The sequence below is a fragment of the Rhinolophus ferrumequinum genome, chromosome 4 (assembly GCF_004115265.2).
Source record: "Rhinolophus ferrumequinum isolate MPI-CBG mRhiFer1 chromosome 4, mRhiFer1_v1.p, whole genome shotgun sequence".
NCBI lineage: Eukaryota > Metazoa > Chordata > Mammalia > Chiroptera > Rhinolophidae > Rhinolophus > Rhinolophus ferrumequinum.
The window spans coordinates 55,759,508-55,777,619 of NC_046287.1; the positions used below are offsets into that span (position 1 = coordinate 55,759,508).

General features: G+C 37.0%; 1 protein-coding gene across 2 annotated transcripts in view; it reads left to right on the forward strand.

Moving 5' to 3' along the window:
- The window catches only part of CUL4A (cullin 4A), a 56,923-nt gene that overhangs the window by 34,459 nt on the left and 4,352 nt on the right, over nt 1-18,112 (forward strand). The window contains exons 11-18 of one of the 2 annotated variants that reach the window (XM_033104277.1): nt 463-655; nt 5,622-5,726; nt 6,060-6,170; nt 6,275-6,360; nt 7,026-7,133; nt 12,356-12,469; nt 14,287-14,392; nt 14,576-14,745. In XM_033104277.1, the coding sequence (XP_032960168.1) occupies nt 463-655; nt 5,622-5,726; nt 6,060-6,170; nt 6,275-6,360; nt 7,026-7,133; nt 12,356-12,469; nt 14,287-14,392; nt 14,576-14,745 (993 nt within the window). Of the gene's footprint in view, nt 1-462; nt 656-5,621; nt 5,727-6,059; nt 6,171-6,274; nt 6,361-7,025; nt 7,134-12,355; nt 12,470-14,286; nt 14,393-14,572; nt 14,746-18,112 lie in introns of both variants that reach the window. The other variant, XM_033104276.1, reaches the window with a different exon arrangement.

An 18,112-nucleotide genomic window follows, 5' to 3' on the forward strand; every position in this document is an offset into this window, starting at 1 on the left:
GAAATCTCATGCTGTCCCGCTCAATCCCACTTGGGACATGAATCAACCTTTTGTTCAGTGTATCCATGCTGTATATACTACCCATGCGTTAGTCGCTTAGTAACCTGTCATGATATCAGTGCTTTTGTTCAGTTAACCCTTATTTTACTTAATAATGGCCTAAAGCGTAAGAGTAGTGATGCTGGCAATCAGATATGCCAGAGAGAAGCTATAAAGTATATGTACATGTAGGAAAAAACATAGTATATATATATAGGGTCTGGTAATCTTCACGGTTTCAGGCATCCACTTGGGGTCTTGGAACATATTCCCTGAGGATAATGGGGCACTACAGTATTCACTTAATTTTTAGAATGCAGACTGAATTTGTGAAACTTTTAAACTTTCACGATTGTTTGATAGCAGGAGAAAATAATGTGTGGTATCATAAACCTGTTGATGACTGTGTGTTTGTCCTTGTAGACTTTTGGGACAACAATTGTTATCAATCCTGAAAAAGATAAAGATATGGTGCAGGACCTGCTGGATTTTAAGGACAGAGTGGACCACGTGATAGAAGTGTGCTTTCAGAGGAATGAGAAGTTCATCAACTTGATGAAGGAATCCTTTGAAACGTTTATCAACAAGAGGCCAAATAAGCCCGCAGAACTGATCGGTAGAAAAACATATTTCTATATATTTTTTTAATATGGGAAAATAAAGTATAACTCAGGCAAACTTTTTCTCAAAATATTCAAGTTTCTCATGGTAAGGGTAGGGAAGGATTTGTATCACACCTTATTAGGGGATAAATTTTTCAAAAAACCATGTACACACATTGTGTGCATATGTATATATTATATACATACATACTTATGTATGTATGTATATAATATATTATATACATACATATGTATGTATGTATATAAGTACATTGTATTTCCATAAGGGAGAATGTAGTAGTAATTCTGTAAAAAATGAGGCTTGGCTTCACAAAGAAGGGACGATAAAGATTTATTCTAGTTTGCATTTCCTGTGCTAGCAGCTCCAGAGCTGTATTTTGTATTGATTCTCTGTCTTGATTACAAGCAAGTAATTTCTGCTGAGAAATTGGATTGAGAAGGTTGTATATGATGCCTGTGTGTTATGAGGATAACTTTATCTAGATAATACTTAACATGAGGTATTATTTAGTCACTATCTTTGCATCCTCTAATCAGTATTAAAATAGGATAAGTTGGATGGGATCTCAAAAGAGCATATTTTAAGATCAAACAGTTGGTTTTTGTTTTTTTAATATACATACACACTCGATATGAGTCTTCCTTTATCATACATGATAGCAAACATTTTCTCACAGTCTGTAGCGTGTGTTTTAATTCCTTAAAAGTGTATTTGAAGAGTAAATTTTTTAATGTTAACGAAGTCAATTTTATGTATTTTTTTATACTTTGTGCTCTCTGTGTTCTATTTATTAGGTTGGTGCAAAAGTAATTGCGGTTTTTGCAATTATTTTTAATCTGTTAAACCGCAATTACTTTTGTACTAACCTAATAAGAAATCTTTAACCCCAGGTCACTGGTTTTTTTTTTCCTGTATTTTCTAGAAGTTTTATAGTTTTAGTTCTTACATTTTAAGTCTATGATCCATTTTGAGTTAATTTTAGAATATGGTGTGAGGTAGCAGTTCAGCTTCACTCTTTGCCATGTGGATATCCAATTGATCCAACACCATTTATTGAAAAATATTCTTTTCCCTATTGAATTGTTTTGACACTTTTATTGAAAATCAACTAGGCCTGTTTCTGGACTCTATTCTTTTCCATTGATCTATGTCTATCTTTATACCAGTACCACAATTTCTTGATTGCTATAACTTTATAGTGAGTGTTTTTAATTTTTAAATAAGTTTCAGGTGTACAACATTATAATTTGACATCTGTATACACTACAAAGTGATCACCCCCTAAAGTCTAATTAAACTATCCATGACCATGCAATTGACTCCCCTTCACCACTTAACATTATAGGCTCAAAGTCCGTCCGTGTTGTCATAAATGGTGAGGTTTCATGCTTTTGTATTACATTGTTTATATATTTGCAGAAGGTGCCAAAAAAATGTATACACATTTTAAGAAAGGAAAAAACTGTATTAAAATTGTAATTTGTAATACTCAATATATAACAAAACAAAACCAGTAACAAAAGATGAATACAAGTCACGTGTATACATTTTTTTGGCACCCCGGTATATGTACGTGTATATACTGGGGATGCCAAAAAATGTGCCAAAAAAAATGTATATATTTTTATCTTAAAATGTGTATACATTTTTTTGGCGCGCACACACACACACACACACACACACACACATATTGGAAGCGCTAAAAAAATGTATACAGGTGGACACTTTGGTCAGCGTTGCTCAAGCAGTACTTTGTGGTAATCAGATGTGTCTGGACGCTGATGGTAACCACTCTGAGCACCTCTTGTAATTGCAGAAGTCAAACGTGACTTGTATTCATTTTTTGTTATCACTATATATAAGCATTACAATTTTAATAGAGTTTTCCTTTCCTAAAATGTGTATACATTTTTTTGGTATCCTCATGTCTTCTTTATCTGTTCATCCACTGATGGACACTTGGGTTGGTTCTGTATCTTGTCTAATGTAAATAATACTGCAGTGAACATAGGGTTGCATATATCTTTTCAAATTAGTGTTTTGGGTTTCTTCACATAAGTACCCAGAAGTGGAATTGCTGAATCATATGATGGTTCTAGTCTTAATTTTTTTGAGGAATCTCCATATTGTTTTTCATAGGTGCTGCACCAATTTACAATCCCACTAGCAGTGTACGAGGATTCCCTTTTTTCTGTATCCTCTCTAACATTTGTTATTTCTTGTCTTTTTGATAATAGTCATTCTAACAGGTGTGAAGTGATATATATATCATTGTGGTTCTAATTTGCATTTCCCTAATAATGATGTTGAACATCTTTTTATGTGTTTGTTGACCATGTTTGGAAAAATGTCTACTCAGATCCTCTGCCCATTGATTGTTTTTGTTGTTGTTGTTTAGTTGTATGACTTCTTTATATATTTTGGATATTATCCAAAGTATGATTTGCAAATGTCTTCTCCCATTCAGTAGGTTGCCTTTTCATTTTGATGATGGTTTTCTTCACTGTGCAGAAGACTTTTTTGTTTGATGTAGTCCTGTTTATTTTTTTATTTTGTTTTCCTTGCCTTTGGAATCAGATCCACAAAAACATCACTAAGACTGGTGTCAAGGAGCTTACCTCGTGTTTTCTTCTTGGAATTTTATGGTTTTAGGTCTTACACTTAATTTTTGTGTATGGTGTAAGATAGTGGTCTATTTTCATTCTTCCACACTTGGCTGTCCAGTTTTCCCAACACCATTTATTAAAGAGACTGTCCTTTCTCTCCCGCATTATATATTCTTGGTTCCTTTGTCGTAAATTAATTGTCCATGTATGTGTGGGTTTATTTCTGGGACCTCAGGTCTGTTCCATTGTTCTGTGTGTCTTTTTTTGTTCCTATACCATATTGTTTTGATTACTATAGCTTTGTAGTATAGTTTGAAATCAGGGAGCATGATTTCTCCAGCTTTGTTCTTTCTCAAGATTGCTTTGGCTGTTCGGCATCTTTTGAGGTTCCATACACATTTTAGAATTATTTGTTCTAGGAATATGCCATTAGAATTTTGGTCGGGATTACACTGAATCTGTAGATTGCTTTGGGTAGTATTAATATTTTAACAGTATTACTTCTTCCAATCCTTAGTATGGAATATCTTTCCATTATTTGTGTCTTTCTTTCATTGGTGTCTTACAGTTTTCACTGCCTTAGTTAAATTTGTTCCTATTTTATTCTTTTTGATACAATTGTAAATTATTGTTTTCTGATAGTTTATTAGTGTATAGCCACAAGTTTCTGTGTATTGAGTTTGTATCCTGTGACTTCACTGGATTCATTTATTCTAACAAATTTTTGGTGGTCTTTTGGGTTTTCTATATATAGTATCATGTCTGCAAATAGTGACAGTTTTACTTCTTCCCTTTCAGTTTGGATACCTTTTATTTCTTCCTAATTGCTGTGGCTAGGACTTCCGATACAATGCTGAATAAAAGTGGCGAGAGTGGGCACCCTTGTCTTGTTCTTGATCTTTGAGGAAAAGCATTCAGCTTTTTATTGTTGAGCATGATGTTAGCTATGGGTTTATGTTGAGGTACGTCCTTCTATGCCCACTTCGTTGAGAGTTTTTATCATAAATGGATGTTGAATTTTACCAAATGTGTTTTCTGCATGTATAGAAACAATCATATGATTTTTACCATTCATTATGTTAATGAGCTATATCATATTGATTGATTGCAGATGTTTGATGTGCAGAACCATCCTTGCATACCTGTTATAAATCACACTTGGTCATGGTTTATAATCCTTTTAATGTATTGTTGAATTTGGTTTGCTAATATTTTGTTGAGAATTTTTGCATTTATGTTCATCAATGGTATTATTGGCCTGTTATTTTTTTTGTGTGGTGTCCTTGTCTGGTTTTGATATGGAGGAAATGCTGGCTTTGTAAAATGTGTTTGGAATTATTCCTCCAGTTTTTTGGAAAAGTTTGAGGATAGGTATTAATTCTTTTTTGAATGTTTGGAAGACTTCACCGATGACGTCATCTAGTCCTAGAATTTTATTTGTTGGGAAGTTTTTGATTACTGATTCAATCTCCTTACTCTAGTTATCGGTCTATTTAGGTTTTTTATTTCTAAGATGAAACAGTTTTTTTTTAAAAGCCACTTTGTACAATTATTTCATAATAATACCAAAATATATTTCAGGATTCACAGAATTTCACTAGTCAGTAAAAATTTTTTAAAATTTACAGGTGGCAAGGGCAAAGAAAGGTAGGACACAGTGATACAAAATTGGGCTCGTGTTAATTATTGTTAAAGGTGCATGATGGGAAGATGGAGTTCATTATACAATTATCTACTTTTGTGTATCTTCAAAATATTTTGTAATAAAAAATACTAATAAAAGCAACAACAGAAAAAATTCATAAGGCAATTTAATTTGGCTTTTGTGCCACTTTATGGCTTGTTGTTTTTCTAAACATGAATGTTTAACTCTTGGGAATTTGGGCTTCTTAGACGTCTTGGGTTCTCCCTTAAGCTAGGTCATGGTTGATTTGTGTCATCCCAAAAACAGGAAGTCAGAGTAGAATTTTTCTAATCCATGTGTTCAGGTATAAGAGAGTGTCACCATGGATATAACCATGTGAAGCCATGAGAAAAATCCTGTCTTTTAAAGAAAGTCTTGTGTGAATTTATTTTACCACATCTTGAAGATGGGACATTTCAGTTTGTGGAGCAATAATGTGTCATGAAATCCAAGAATGTACTTAAAGTATTTGTTTTTATGTGACTTGAAAGTACATATCTTAAAAAATCATATTTGCCCTTTTTTAAATATATGATTTCGGAAAGGCTCCAGAGTGTTACTGTCCAAATTTTGCTTGTAGAAATTAAATATGTCCTTTTTTTCTATTTAGAAAATACATTATATAACAAATCTAATTTTGCAAATAATTTAAACTCTTAATCTCACAGCAAAGCATGTTGATTCAAAATTGAGAGCGGGTAATAAAGAAGCAACAGATGAAGAACTGGAGAGGATCCTCGACAAAATCATGATAATATTCAGGTTTATTCACGGTGAGAAGTACTCTATATGTTATTTTTATTAACATTGGGCACATAGAAAATGCTACATAATCAGAATATCCAATATTGGGACCCTATATTTTCTTCAGAAAAATTGACTGAAACTTTCCCACTTTCATGTTAATACAGGAAACAGAGTGATGGCCTCCCACTGATTAAATTGAAAGTATTCCTTTGTGGAAGTTTAATACACGAATGCACTGAAATTAGAGCTGGATTGCATCAGAATGAACAAATACTTCCTAGGGTTTTTCAGCAGTTAACATGAACATTTGCGTATTAACTGTCTGATGTTTTATGTTGTTCTCATTTGGTTATAAATAGGTAAAGATGTCTTTGAAGCATTTTATAAGAAAGATTTGGCAAAAAGACTCCTTGTTGGAAAAAGTGCCTCAGTCGATGCAGAAAAGTCTATGTTGTCAAAACTAAAGCACGGTAAGCACGTGGGGCCTGGGGTCCTGTCCTCCCTCGGTGCTAGGAATTGACTGCACTGACAACATGTTGCTCCTGTGTTTCTGTCCCCCTCACCTGTGTCCCAGAGTGTGGTGCTGCTTTCACCAGCAAACTGGAAGGCATGTTCAAGGACATGGAGCTCTCCAAGGACATCATGGTCCATTTCAAGCAGGCAAGTTGTGTTTTTCCAAGTAAAACAGGTTTTTAAAAAGTGTCTGACTTTATGTGAATGATTATGTAAATTATGTAAATACTTATATAAATTATGTGAAATCCTCATCCTTAAAAATTACATTGTACTCAAAGAACTTAAATTCACAATGACAAAGAAAAATCCCAAAAAATGTATAACAAAAATTTGATTTAAGGGGCGACTGGATGGCTCAGTTGGTTAGAGCGCAAGTTCTCAACAACAAGGTTCCCGGTTCAATTGCCACATGGGATGGTGGGCTGTGCCCCCTGCAACTAAGATTGAAAACAGCGGCTGGATGTGGAGCTGAGCTGCGCCCTCCACAAGTAGATTGAAGGATAACTACTTGGAGCTAATGGACCCTGGAGAAACACACAGTTCCCCAATATTCCCAATAAAAAATTTTTTTGATTTAAGTGACTGTAATGGTACCTTACATTGGTGACATAACCAAAGCGGAAGAAAAAATATTTCAAGTGACTTTGGAACACATTATGTGGCTTCAGTAGAATATGTTCTAAGGACTAAAATAAATGCAAACACATGTTAAACTGTATTTTGAAAATTACACCATTTACTTTTTTATAAATTAGTTATTTTTTATGACATTCTAAAATAATTATTTTATCTTGATTTTCTGTTTTTAGTATATGCAGAATCAAAGTGACCCAGGCTCTATAGATCTAACAGTAAATATACTTACGATGGGATACTGGCCAACATACACACCTATGGAAGTACATTTAACTCCAGAAGTAAGTGTTTTAAAGACTATTTGTCCTTTATTTTTAATATATTAGTGCTGCCAAAGCACTATAGACTTCTTGCCTTGTTACTCCTCTACCATCTTATCTTTCAGGAATTATTTAATGAGCAGTTTTTTAAAATCACACAGTCAATCCAGAATCAAAGTGATCGCTTTGGTCCCTGCCCACAGCTCCTGACTGACCTGTGTCCATTGGCTGACCATCTAAGACGCATTGACACAGGCACTTGTTGTAATAGTTATTGGTTCTCGAGTTGTGGGTGCTGCTTGTCTGGTTATTTTTTCCTTCCATTATAGACAATGCCAAAGTCTTATGAATGGTACTATTGAGGGCTTGTTATATGTCCGCCATGACTTTGGGTACTCTGGGGATTTGCAGATATGAGGGAAAATCCTGGGCTCAGGAACTTAAAATCTAGTGGGGGAAACAACACGAGCACCATTAACTATAATGCCAGATGATGTGGGGAAAGGGCTGGTTCCGTTGTGGGATCTGTGAATTAAAGATGAGCAGGGATGAGGGCTTTCCAGCTGAGGGGCCTTCCAGAAAGGGCAAAGAAAGGCAGAGTTGTGGAAACTGGGAGCCTGGGTCAGCAACAGTCCTTGAAGCTGTTTTATCCCTTTCTAAGACAGTATTCATTTCTTAATTTCTTTTGTTTCTGAACCCACTGGTCAGTTGCTTTTGTAGTTTTTTTCTTCACCTGTATCTTAAATGCTACCATTCTCCAGAATCCCCCCTCAGCTCCCTTCCCATTCCCTCTCTGTGAACTCAGTCCACACCAGCTCTCAGCCTCTGGCCTATGTGTCCACTTGCCCACTTGAATGTACTCAGATGTCCCAGACTTAACATCCAAGACTGCTCCTATCACCCATCTCCCTCTCCTTGAATCTCCATCATGTGGGGAGTGGTGATAGCACCTTAACCAGTTTTTCTACTAGATGTGAAGGCTCTGTATGGCCCTGCTCACCCACATGGATGTCATACTCTCTCTATTCTAAACTAGTTGTGGGCCCCAAACCCACTCAGTTCTCTCATTCTCTCAGGCCTACATGTGTAATCCTCTAAATGGAAGCTCCTTCTCCAGAAAACCTCCATACGCCATCGGTCACCAGCAGTTAGAGCTTGTTAAGACTTATCTCCCCAGTCACCTTCACCAGAAAACGCTCCCTCACTTCCTCACCCCACTTCATCTCTGCTGGATGCAGACTCCACCCTGGGTGTGCCTCTCTCATGGTGCTGCAAGTTTATTCACTTCTTATTTTGGAATAGTTCTGACTTATAGGAAATTAGTAAGAATAGTTCAGAGAATTTCCAGTGCCCTTCACCCATTTTTTTCTTGTAGCACTACCACATGTGCTTCATCATTCTGTTTCCACGTTTGTGCGTGCCATTTTTTTTCCTGGTCCATTTGAGAATAGGTTGCCTTTTACCCTTACTACTTTGGTGGGTAGTTCCAAAAACAACCAGAGCATGTTGTTAAAGTCAGACAGTTAACACTGATGTAATACTTTCATCCAATATACAGCCATATGCTGATTCTGTCAGTTGTCCCAGCTCTGTCTTCTGTAGCTTTTTTTCTTGTACCACATCCAGTGGACCCCACATTACATTTATTCATATCTTTATTCTCCTTTCATCTATAACAGCTACACAGCCTTTCTTTTTCTATGACACTGACATGTTTTAGAAATACAGTCCAGTTTCATAGATTGTCTCTCAGTTTGGGTTTGTTTGATTAAATTGAGGTCATGCATATCTAACCAGAAGCCTTCATGGCAAATGTCATTTCTTCTCAGTATCACGTCCAGAGGCATACACTGTTCATTTGTCCCCATTGGTGATGTTACATATAATCATTTGGTTAAGGTATTAGCCAGTTTCTCCACTCTATTGTTGGTAGTTTTCCTTTTATAGTAATTTGTGGGGAGATAGTTCAAGACTATATAAACCTCTTATTTCCCCATCAGACTCTCACCAGCTTCATTCCTGCCTGCATGCATTTTTTTTATCTTAACGAAGTGATTTTTTTCTCCCTAGCTCCATGATTTCTCTGTATTTAGAAATCAGCATTCTACTCTAAGAGTGTTCCCTTCTGTCCCATTAATTATTTATTTCTCTGTAACAGTATGAACTCACGGATTCTTATTTAATTATGTGATGCTCAATTTGTCGCATACTGGCTGGTAGGAGTACTTTTCAGGTGGTTCCTTGTCCTCTCAACATACTCCCTGCATTATTGGGTACTTTCTTGTTTTCTAGCAAAAGATGTTTGAGGCTTACCTTACTGTATTTTTTTAACTGTGGTAAAAGCTAACTACAGTTTACCTTTTTAAAGTGTGCAGTGCAGTGGCATTAAGTTATGTAACCATCGTCTCTGTCTAGTTCAGAACTTTTTCATCATCCCAAACTGAAATCCTGGACCTATTAAGTAATCACTCCCATTCCACCTCCCGCCCTCTCACCACCAGGCGCGCGCGTGCGCACACACACACGGCCCCAGCTCCTGGTAATCACTAATCCACTCTCTATGGATTTGCCTATTTGGACAATTCATGTGAACAGAATGATATGTGTCCTTTTGTGTCTGACTTCTTTTGCTTAGCATGTTCTCGAGGTTTATCTATGTTGTAGCATGTATCAGTGATTCATTCCTCTTTAAGGCTGAATAATTTTCTGTTGTATGGGGGTAGACCACACTTTGTTTACCCATTCATCCGTTAATGGATACTTCGGTTGTTATCACATTCAGCTATTGTGAATAATGCTGCTGTATACATGAGTGTGCAATTTTTGTTTGAATAGCTGTGGTCAGTTCTTTGGGGTATATCCCTACAAGAGGAATTTCTGGGTCATGTAATAATTCTGTTTAATTTTTTTGAGCAACTACCAGTTTTCCACAGTACATGTGCCATATTACATTACCATCAGCAATACACTAGGGTTCCAGTTTCTCCACATCCTCACCAGTATTCGTTATTTTCTGTTTATTGATCATAGCCATCTTAGTGGGTGTGAATCAATATCTCATTTTAAGAGTTCTTTATATATTCTGTATATCAGATGCATATCAGTATGTGATTTGCAAATATCTTCTCCCATTCTGTGAGTTGTCTTTATTTTCTTGATAGTGTCTTTTGCACAAAAGTTTTTAATTTTGATAAAGTCCAATTAATTTATTATTTATATTGTTATTTGTACTTTTAGTGTCATATCTAAAATACTGTTGTCAAATCCAAGGTCATGAACATTTACTCCTATGTTTTCTTCTAAGAGTTTTATAGCTTTAGCTTTTCCATTTAGGTCTTTGATCTACTTTGAGTCTGGAATGGTAATTAGCACATAGTAAGCACCCAGTGTTAGTTGCTGCTATGTTATAATCATCATTATTACCACTCCTAGGAATTAATGTCAAGGAAGTAATTTTTAAGAAAGGTACACCTTAAGAGTTTTATCACATTACTGACTTTTAATTTTTAGGTGTGATATGGTATAGTAGATATGTTTTCTAAATGAGCCCGTCTGTTTTAGATATGTACTAAAATTCTTAGAAATGAATATACACTAAAATACTTAGAAATGAAATGATACTATGCCCAGAATTTGATGTTGTTGGAATTGGGTAATGCGTACATGTGGTAATTATAACTATTGAGCTAAGCTTTGAAGCATGAAAAGGAGTTTGCCAAGTAGACGTGAGGCTGACAGGCATTTCTGACAGAGGGCACCACTTTGACAGGCACAGAGGCACTGAACGGGCACATCAGGCCCAGGAACAGCAGGTATCACGTACTCACTCAGCACCTGCTAGTACTATGCAGAGTGTACAGCACTGAAAAGCCCAGACCTGGTCCTCCCCTCTTCGAGCTCTCTGTCCAGAGGAGATATTCACAAATTGCTATAAATGGTATCAGAGCTAAGAGTGATCGGAGAAGGCTTCTCTGAGGAAGCCTGAGTACGTATTGTTAGGGAGGTGGGTTCCCGGATCTGGTGGAGGAAACGTGTGAAAGTCTAAGGGCGGATGAGACGTGGTGCACTCAGTGAAATGGGGGAAGGGACCATGGAGAGCCAGGGGAGGGGAGGCGTAGGAGAGGCCATTGGGGTCAGAGGTTCCAGAGGCAAGGGACCTTGATAAGCCATAGAAGAATTTTACTCTTAGGAAGAACTTGGAAGTAGCCAAGGGCACTGACAAGGGAATGACCAGAGTGCAAAGTGGGAGGAGTACAGGACCCTCGGGATGCCAGTGTGGGTGGAGTGGGTGGGAAGGCAAATCTAAGAAGATTCAGAAGGCATGGACTACAGACAGAGACAGGGACGTCCCAACAGTGAGTGTCCCGGATGCCAGGAGGGCAGGAGGGGAGGAGGAGGCTGCCGCATGGGAAGGTGTTGAGAAAGTGTTCACAAGATGAAGCCTGAAGAGAGCTGTTGGATTTGGGAGCACAGACCATTGGTGATCCTGGGTGCGGAGATGTGGAAGGAACTAAAGAAAATAATGAGCAAAAGGAAGTTAGAGGAACAGATGTAGTACATGAGAACATGTACAGAAATGCTGTCAGAGAAATAGGAGAGTTTGTCCATAAACAACAGCGATGCAGGAGTGGGAAAGGAGGGGCACACCTGGAGAAGGAGCAGCTCAGGAACTTCAAAGTGAGACAACGGCAATAAAAAACTGGCAGAAAGTTTGGAAGGTGTAATAAACCCTCCAAGAAAATGATGGCCAGCTTATGCCATGCCTCCTGTGCAGGCACCATCCTGAGTGTTTTCCATTCATCCTCACGGCAGTGCAACAACAGGGGCCTTGCCGTGACCGCAGTTCATGGGTCACAGATGAGGCAGCGCGAGGCCCTCGGGCAGTTAGGACTCAGAGCTTGAGCTAAGACCTGGCAGGGTACACCTGGGTCTTCAGACAGCATCTCTGAGGATGGCCTCTGGCCAAGGGGAGCACAGTGTGGGGTGTGGAGACTGCGGAATACAACCTGTTTGTACAGGAAATACCAGTTCAAGCATTATGCCAGTGTGAAGGGAAACCCAGTGTTCTAGAGTGGTGGACATTTTCACAGTAATAGAATACAGGAAAATATCTGTCAAAATAGAACTGTTGTTTTTATTCAGCTGTGAAAAATTGTAAAAACATTGTAAATTGAACAATATATGGTTCTTCAGATTAATGGTGTTTAGTATAGTTAAATTTGTTATTTTTCTGTGCTTGACAGATGATTAAACTTCAGGAAGTATTTAAGACATTTTATCTAGGAAAGCACAGTGGTCGAAAACTTCAATGGCAAACTACGTTGGGACATGCTGTTTTAAAAGCAGAGTTTAAGGAAGTAAGTTCTTTCTCTGTGTCATTTGTTTTTTATTTTTGTAAGTATGTTAATAGAATTTTTTTAAATTGCGTTTGAACTTTGGTAGCAAATAAAGAAAAAGAGTATTCAGTATAACTCAACACTGGCTTTTCTGGGTGAATAAAATTAAACTGTTGAAGGATTAATATTCCAATCAATAAAAATAAAAAAGACCACCTGTTTGAAAAGCAAAGGATGTGGAGAGGCAACTCATAAAAGCAAGGCTAAAAAATCAATATCCATGAAAATGTGTTCTACTTCTCTGACAATCAGAGGGTTGCAAATTGAAATATAGTAAAATGACTATGAAATTAATAAAGGCTAAAACTAAAAGAAACAGCAGCTCTCACCCCTGCTGGAGGGAGTACGTGAGCTTTAGGAAGGGCGGTTTGCAATGCACACATATCTCAAACCTTCTCAGATAACACGCTTTGTGGCAATAGTTCCAGTTCTGGGAACTCATCTTAATAAGACATTTTCACGGATTAAAGAATAAGAATATTCGTTGCAGTGCTGTTATTAAAAGTGATCATTTAAGAGAGGAAATGCATACAATGTATTGATAAATAAAAGAAGGCTATCACATAACAGTCCCTTCATATTTGCATTTAACTTCAATTTTGTAAACAAAATTCAGTGATGTACACTAAGCAAAAAAATTATAAAATTCCTATTTTGCTAGCCTAATTATACACTATTATGGATTATATATAGTTGACCCTTGAACACCACAGGTTTGAACTGTGCAGGTCCACTTAGATGTAGATTTTTTTAAAAAAAAATGTGTAAGTGGACACACACAGTTCAGCCGTGTTGTTTAAGGATCAACTGTGTTTTCAGTCCCCTAATACAGAGGGCCAACTGTAGTTATACAGGATTTTCAGCTGCGTGGGGGTTGGTGCCCCTAACCCCCACATTGTTCAAGGGTGAACTGTATATGCATATATACAATTTTACATATATATATAAAATACATATTTCATTGTGTTATTGTGTAGGGTTATATACATAAAACCAAACATACTAGTCTTTATTATGAGAGTTAAGCTATTACAATCCCCTTAACTGCCAACTTCAGAACTGAACCTCTGCAGGGTGATCACATGACTAAAGTTCTCACCTTTCGTGGCTTGGCCTGAGGAGGAAACACACACAGGATGCTTCGTCATCCACACAGAACTGCTTGCATGTGGCAAGTCTCTGCTGTGGGGACTTTTTGAATAGAGGCAGGGAATTACGTGAGGTCCAAAGCTGGGTTTGTGTTTATCATGTATACCACAGGTACATATAAAGGGAAGCCAGGCTGACAGTGTCTGATCATCTATGTGCTTCTTCCACTACTCATTCTTTTAACAATGGGGTTGGCTGGATCTTTTGCCAGCTTCCCCATACACGTTTTGTCGTGCTTTCTCATGCTCTGCCCATTCATTCCAGTGGTGTTCCCACCGCCAACCATTAAGAGCACCTCAGCAGGCGGAAAAGGGACATGATGGTGCTGTTAGATACGTATCAGTAATGTCTGACTTCAAACAACGATAATCCCCTTCTTGTCCAACACAATTAACAAGAACTTTTTTACTACTTTAAAAAATATATCAAGAAGAATTTTTAAGTGCAATACCAAGTCGTTTTATTCTTGTATATAATTAGTAACATAATTTCTTATTTTGGTGGCTAATTAATAATTTCTTCTACTACCCCACCCCTGCCAAAAGTTTGAGAGCAAAAAGAAGCCTCTTAAAATTTTCTAAAGATTGTGCAAACACAGCTTCACACGTGACATATGTGTTTTCCTTAAGGGAAAGAAGGAGTTCCAGGTGTCCCTCTTCCAGACGCTGGTGCTTCTCATGTTCAATGAAGGGGATGGATTCAGCTTTGAAGAAATAAAAATGGCCACTGGGATAGGTATGAAAAGCCTCTTCATGAATGTGTGGTTTGAGTGTCCTTGCTTTTGAAACATTTGTTGAAGAGAAGATGTAGACTCAGTCTCTGCTCATCACACTTGAGAGCATGGTTCCTTTCATTGTTGTTGAGTGTCTTGTTCATTTTAATGTTATCCTGTGCCTGCATTTTCTCCCTGTTCAGAAGACAGTGAATTACGAAGAACGTTACAGTCCCTGGCCTGTGGCAAAGCACGAGTTCTGATTAAAAGCCCCAAAGGAAAGGAGGTAGAAGATGGAGACAAATTCATTTTTAACGGAGAATTCAAGCACAAGTTGTTTCGAATAAAGATCAATCAAATTCAGATGAAGGAAACTGTATGTATAAACTTTCTCTTTTTACTTGTAGGATTAGTTTTTATAGTAATTTCTTGACTGTAGAGTTCTGAAGCATATTTCTAAAGTATCTAATTTGAATACATGTTCATGAGTACTCATTTTAGTGTAGCTTTCATTAACTTTATATTCACAATAAGAATGAAAATCAGAAAGAAATGAATTTAACAGTTATTCCTGTTCACAAAAATGGTGCGATAAATCAGATCTTCCCCTATCAGATTCTGCTAGTGGAGCGAGCATGTCATTTCTAAAACCCAGTGACTTATCTTTTTATTTTTGCACAGCACATTTCAGCCATTCTCCCAGCCTCAGCCTCAGCCAGGTTCCTGGGGTGAAATGGTGAGGGTTATGGGTGTCGTGGACCCACTGACATTGTATCTGTGATCTGTGTACAGATGGAGCTTCTGTAGCTTTGATCAGATTCTCAAGTGTTATGTCCAAAAACAGGTTCTAGACCACTGTCCTCAGGCCCTTCCTAATGCAGAAATCCTTGCACACCTAGGCAGTTGTCGAACATACAGGCCAGGTGGACACATGCACCTCTGGCACCCACTTATATAGTACGGTGCCCAGCCGGCCTCCTTGTGCAGTAAATGAGTGAGGAGAGGCCTTTTGAGGGAGTGAGCTCAACTCAGACAACACAACAGCTTTAATTGATCTCAGCAGCATCACAAATACTTCCTCCACCTCCAGCAGCACACAGTGATTGCTTCGCTTATGTAGAGCTCTTCTCAGTAGCCCCGTCAGAAAATACGTTCAGATCACACACAAAGAAATACAAAAGACCAATAAATAATAAAAGATATTCACTCTCATCAGTAATTTTTGTAAAATTCAAATTATTATAGTAATATTCCATTTTTCATCTATCGATTTGGGAAATGTTAAAAAGTTTGACAGTACCTAGGGTTGGCAATACATGGGGAAAGCAGCATTCTATTTTATGTTATTTTTTTTTAAAGATGTTGGATTAGTATACTTCTTTCGGTATATAATTTCGGTGGGTAATTTGATATATCTGTTGAAGATTTAAATGGACAAGTTTTACACTGTTAGGAATTTATGAGAGTGATTAAAAGGATGTAATATTTTGGAGTTATAATTCCCAAGTGGGACTCTCATCTCTTTCCCCGAAAGAAAACCCCTTATTGCCACATTTGTACTCATGCAGCTTTTGTCTGTGATGTATATAAACTTTTTTTAAAGTGGGATCACTCTATATATGCCTTTATTTTATATGTACCATTTGTAACCTGTTCTTATTCATCGTGGGCCTCTTTCCATGTCAGGACTTGGTTTTTAATGGGTGCACAGGAATCTGTTGTGTGAGTCCGTGTGAACCCACAAGAGGTTGGCAGTGCCTTTGTTGAAAGGCCTTTAGGTTGTTTCCATTTCTCTCTAGTGGAAATATGGTTACATTAAACATCCTGGAACAAACATTCCTGTTGTCTGTTAAGGTTGTTAGTATAAAATCCTTGCCCTGGAATTGCTGGGTCAAAGAATGTGTACTTTTGTTAGTCTAACCACTCTTTTCCAAATGGAAGTGACAGATTTTACCGGATTTCAGTCTCTAGTTTCTAGAGAACTCCTGCCCTCCCTCCACCTGCCCCTTGTCCAGTCTGCTCAGAAACATGAAAATAGTTCATTACCAGTTTAGTTTAGATTCCTTTGATTCTTTTGAGCATTTTTATGCCATTTAGTATCTTACACAAATTATGTAATCATCAATTCTTCATCTTTTAAAATTGGCATACTACCTTAGGTTGTAAAAGTCTTGGCCAAATACCTGTAAGCACTTTTTTCTAAATGTCGATGCTACTCTTTGATGGTTAGCCATTTGTATTGTTCTCTTTAATTAATTGCTTGTTCAAGTCACTGGCATATTTATTGGAATATTCTTTTTCTGATTAGTAGAAGCTCTTTATATATTAAGGAGATTGACCTGTTATCATTTGTAACAGATAATTTTGTTTTGACAGGGTGTTTTTCACACCTGAACCTTTTTTATTTCTCATATACAGTCTTTATGGTTTTTGACTTGAGGGTCACTCCAAAGACCTTCCATTAACCCAGAATATTTTTAAAAATTAACTATTTTTCTAGTAGTTTTTACATTTAAATCTTTGAGCAATGTAGAAATTTTAGTATTGGAAAGCAATCTAACCACCCTCCCTATTCCAAAACTGAATTGCCAGTGTCATTCTCTGACAAATTTGTCACCTTTGTTCTATGTCAAATTTACGTTATGGGTCAGTTTCTCAATTCTATTCTACAAATTCTATTTATTTCATAGCCAGTACCCAGATTCTTTTAATGTACCTATTCCTATAAATTTGTTCTCCCAATGGACTTGGGATTAATTTTATTGTCTTTGATCTTCCAACTAAGAACATTGACTTTTATTCAGAGTGCTTAGTCTGTAGTTTTCATCTTTATCATACTAACTATTCTGATTTATATGTGAGCATATACAAGAATATGTATAACGTATCATACTAAATATTCTGACATATGTGTTTGTATATATGAATGTATAATCTCTGTCTTCCTCAGAGTTTTCTAGTTTTATTCTGTAAATCTTACATATTTCTTATTAAATAGTTCAACAAATACTTACTAAGCACCTATTGTGGGCCAGGTCTTCTATGAAGTACTGAGAATTCTGCTATTAACAACAAAGAACAATTCTGTTTCAAAAGAGCTTTCAGTCTTGTCCAGTAGATAGGTTACCAGATGACTACCCATTGATGAACTTGTTACAGTTGAGGTAAAAAGTTATGATGGAGAAGTACAGGAAATCCCAGTCTAATACTGTGGGTCAGAGAAAGCTTTCTCACGAAAGGGGAGCCTAAGCCAGGAAAGACCTGGGGAGGCAGGCCACAGCCAGATCATATAGAGGCTGATCAGACCTATGAAGGATATGTGAAGGTACTACTAGCAGTTTTAAGCAAGAATGGCCACCCTATAAAGGGGATCTTTTCTCTTTACACGTATAACTAGTTATTGCCAGTGTGTATATATACAAATGCTATTTATCTTGTATCCAGCCACTTTACAAAACTCACATTGGCTTTGATGGTTTTTCAGTGTTTTCTTGGATTTGGGGTTTTGCAGCTTATCTACAAATAATGTTCATGTGTCTGCTCTCTTTCAGTATACCTCTTTAGATCTCTTATTGCATAGCTAGAACCTCTAAAATAATATTTGTAAGAAATAGCATTGCTACTAGGCTTTCTCTTCTTGGTTAATTTTTTATCTCTAGTACGGGGAACATTAACCTTTTTGATCCCAAAAAAGTACCCAGATTCTTTCAGTATACCTATTACTATAAATGTGCTCTCCCAAT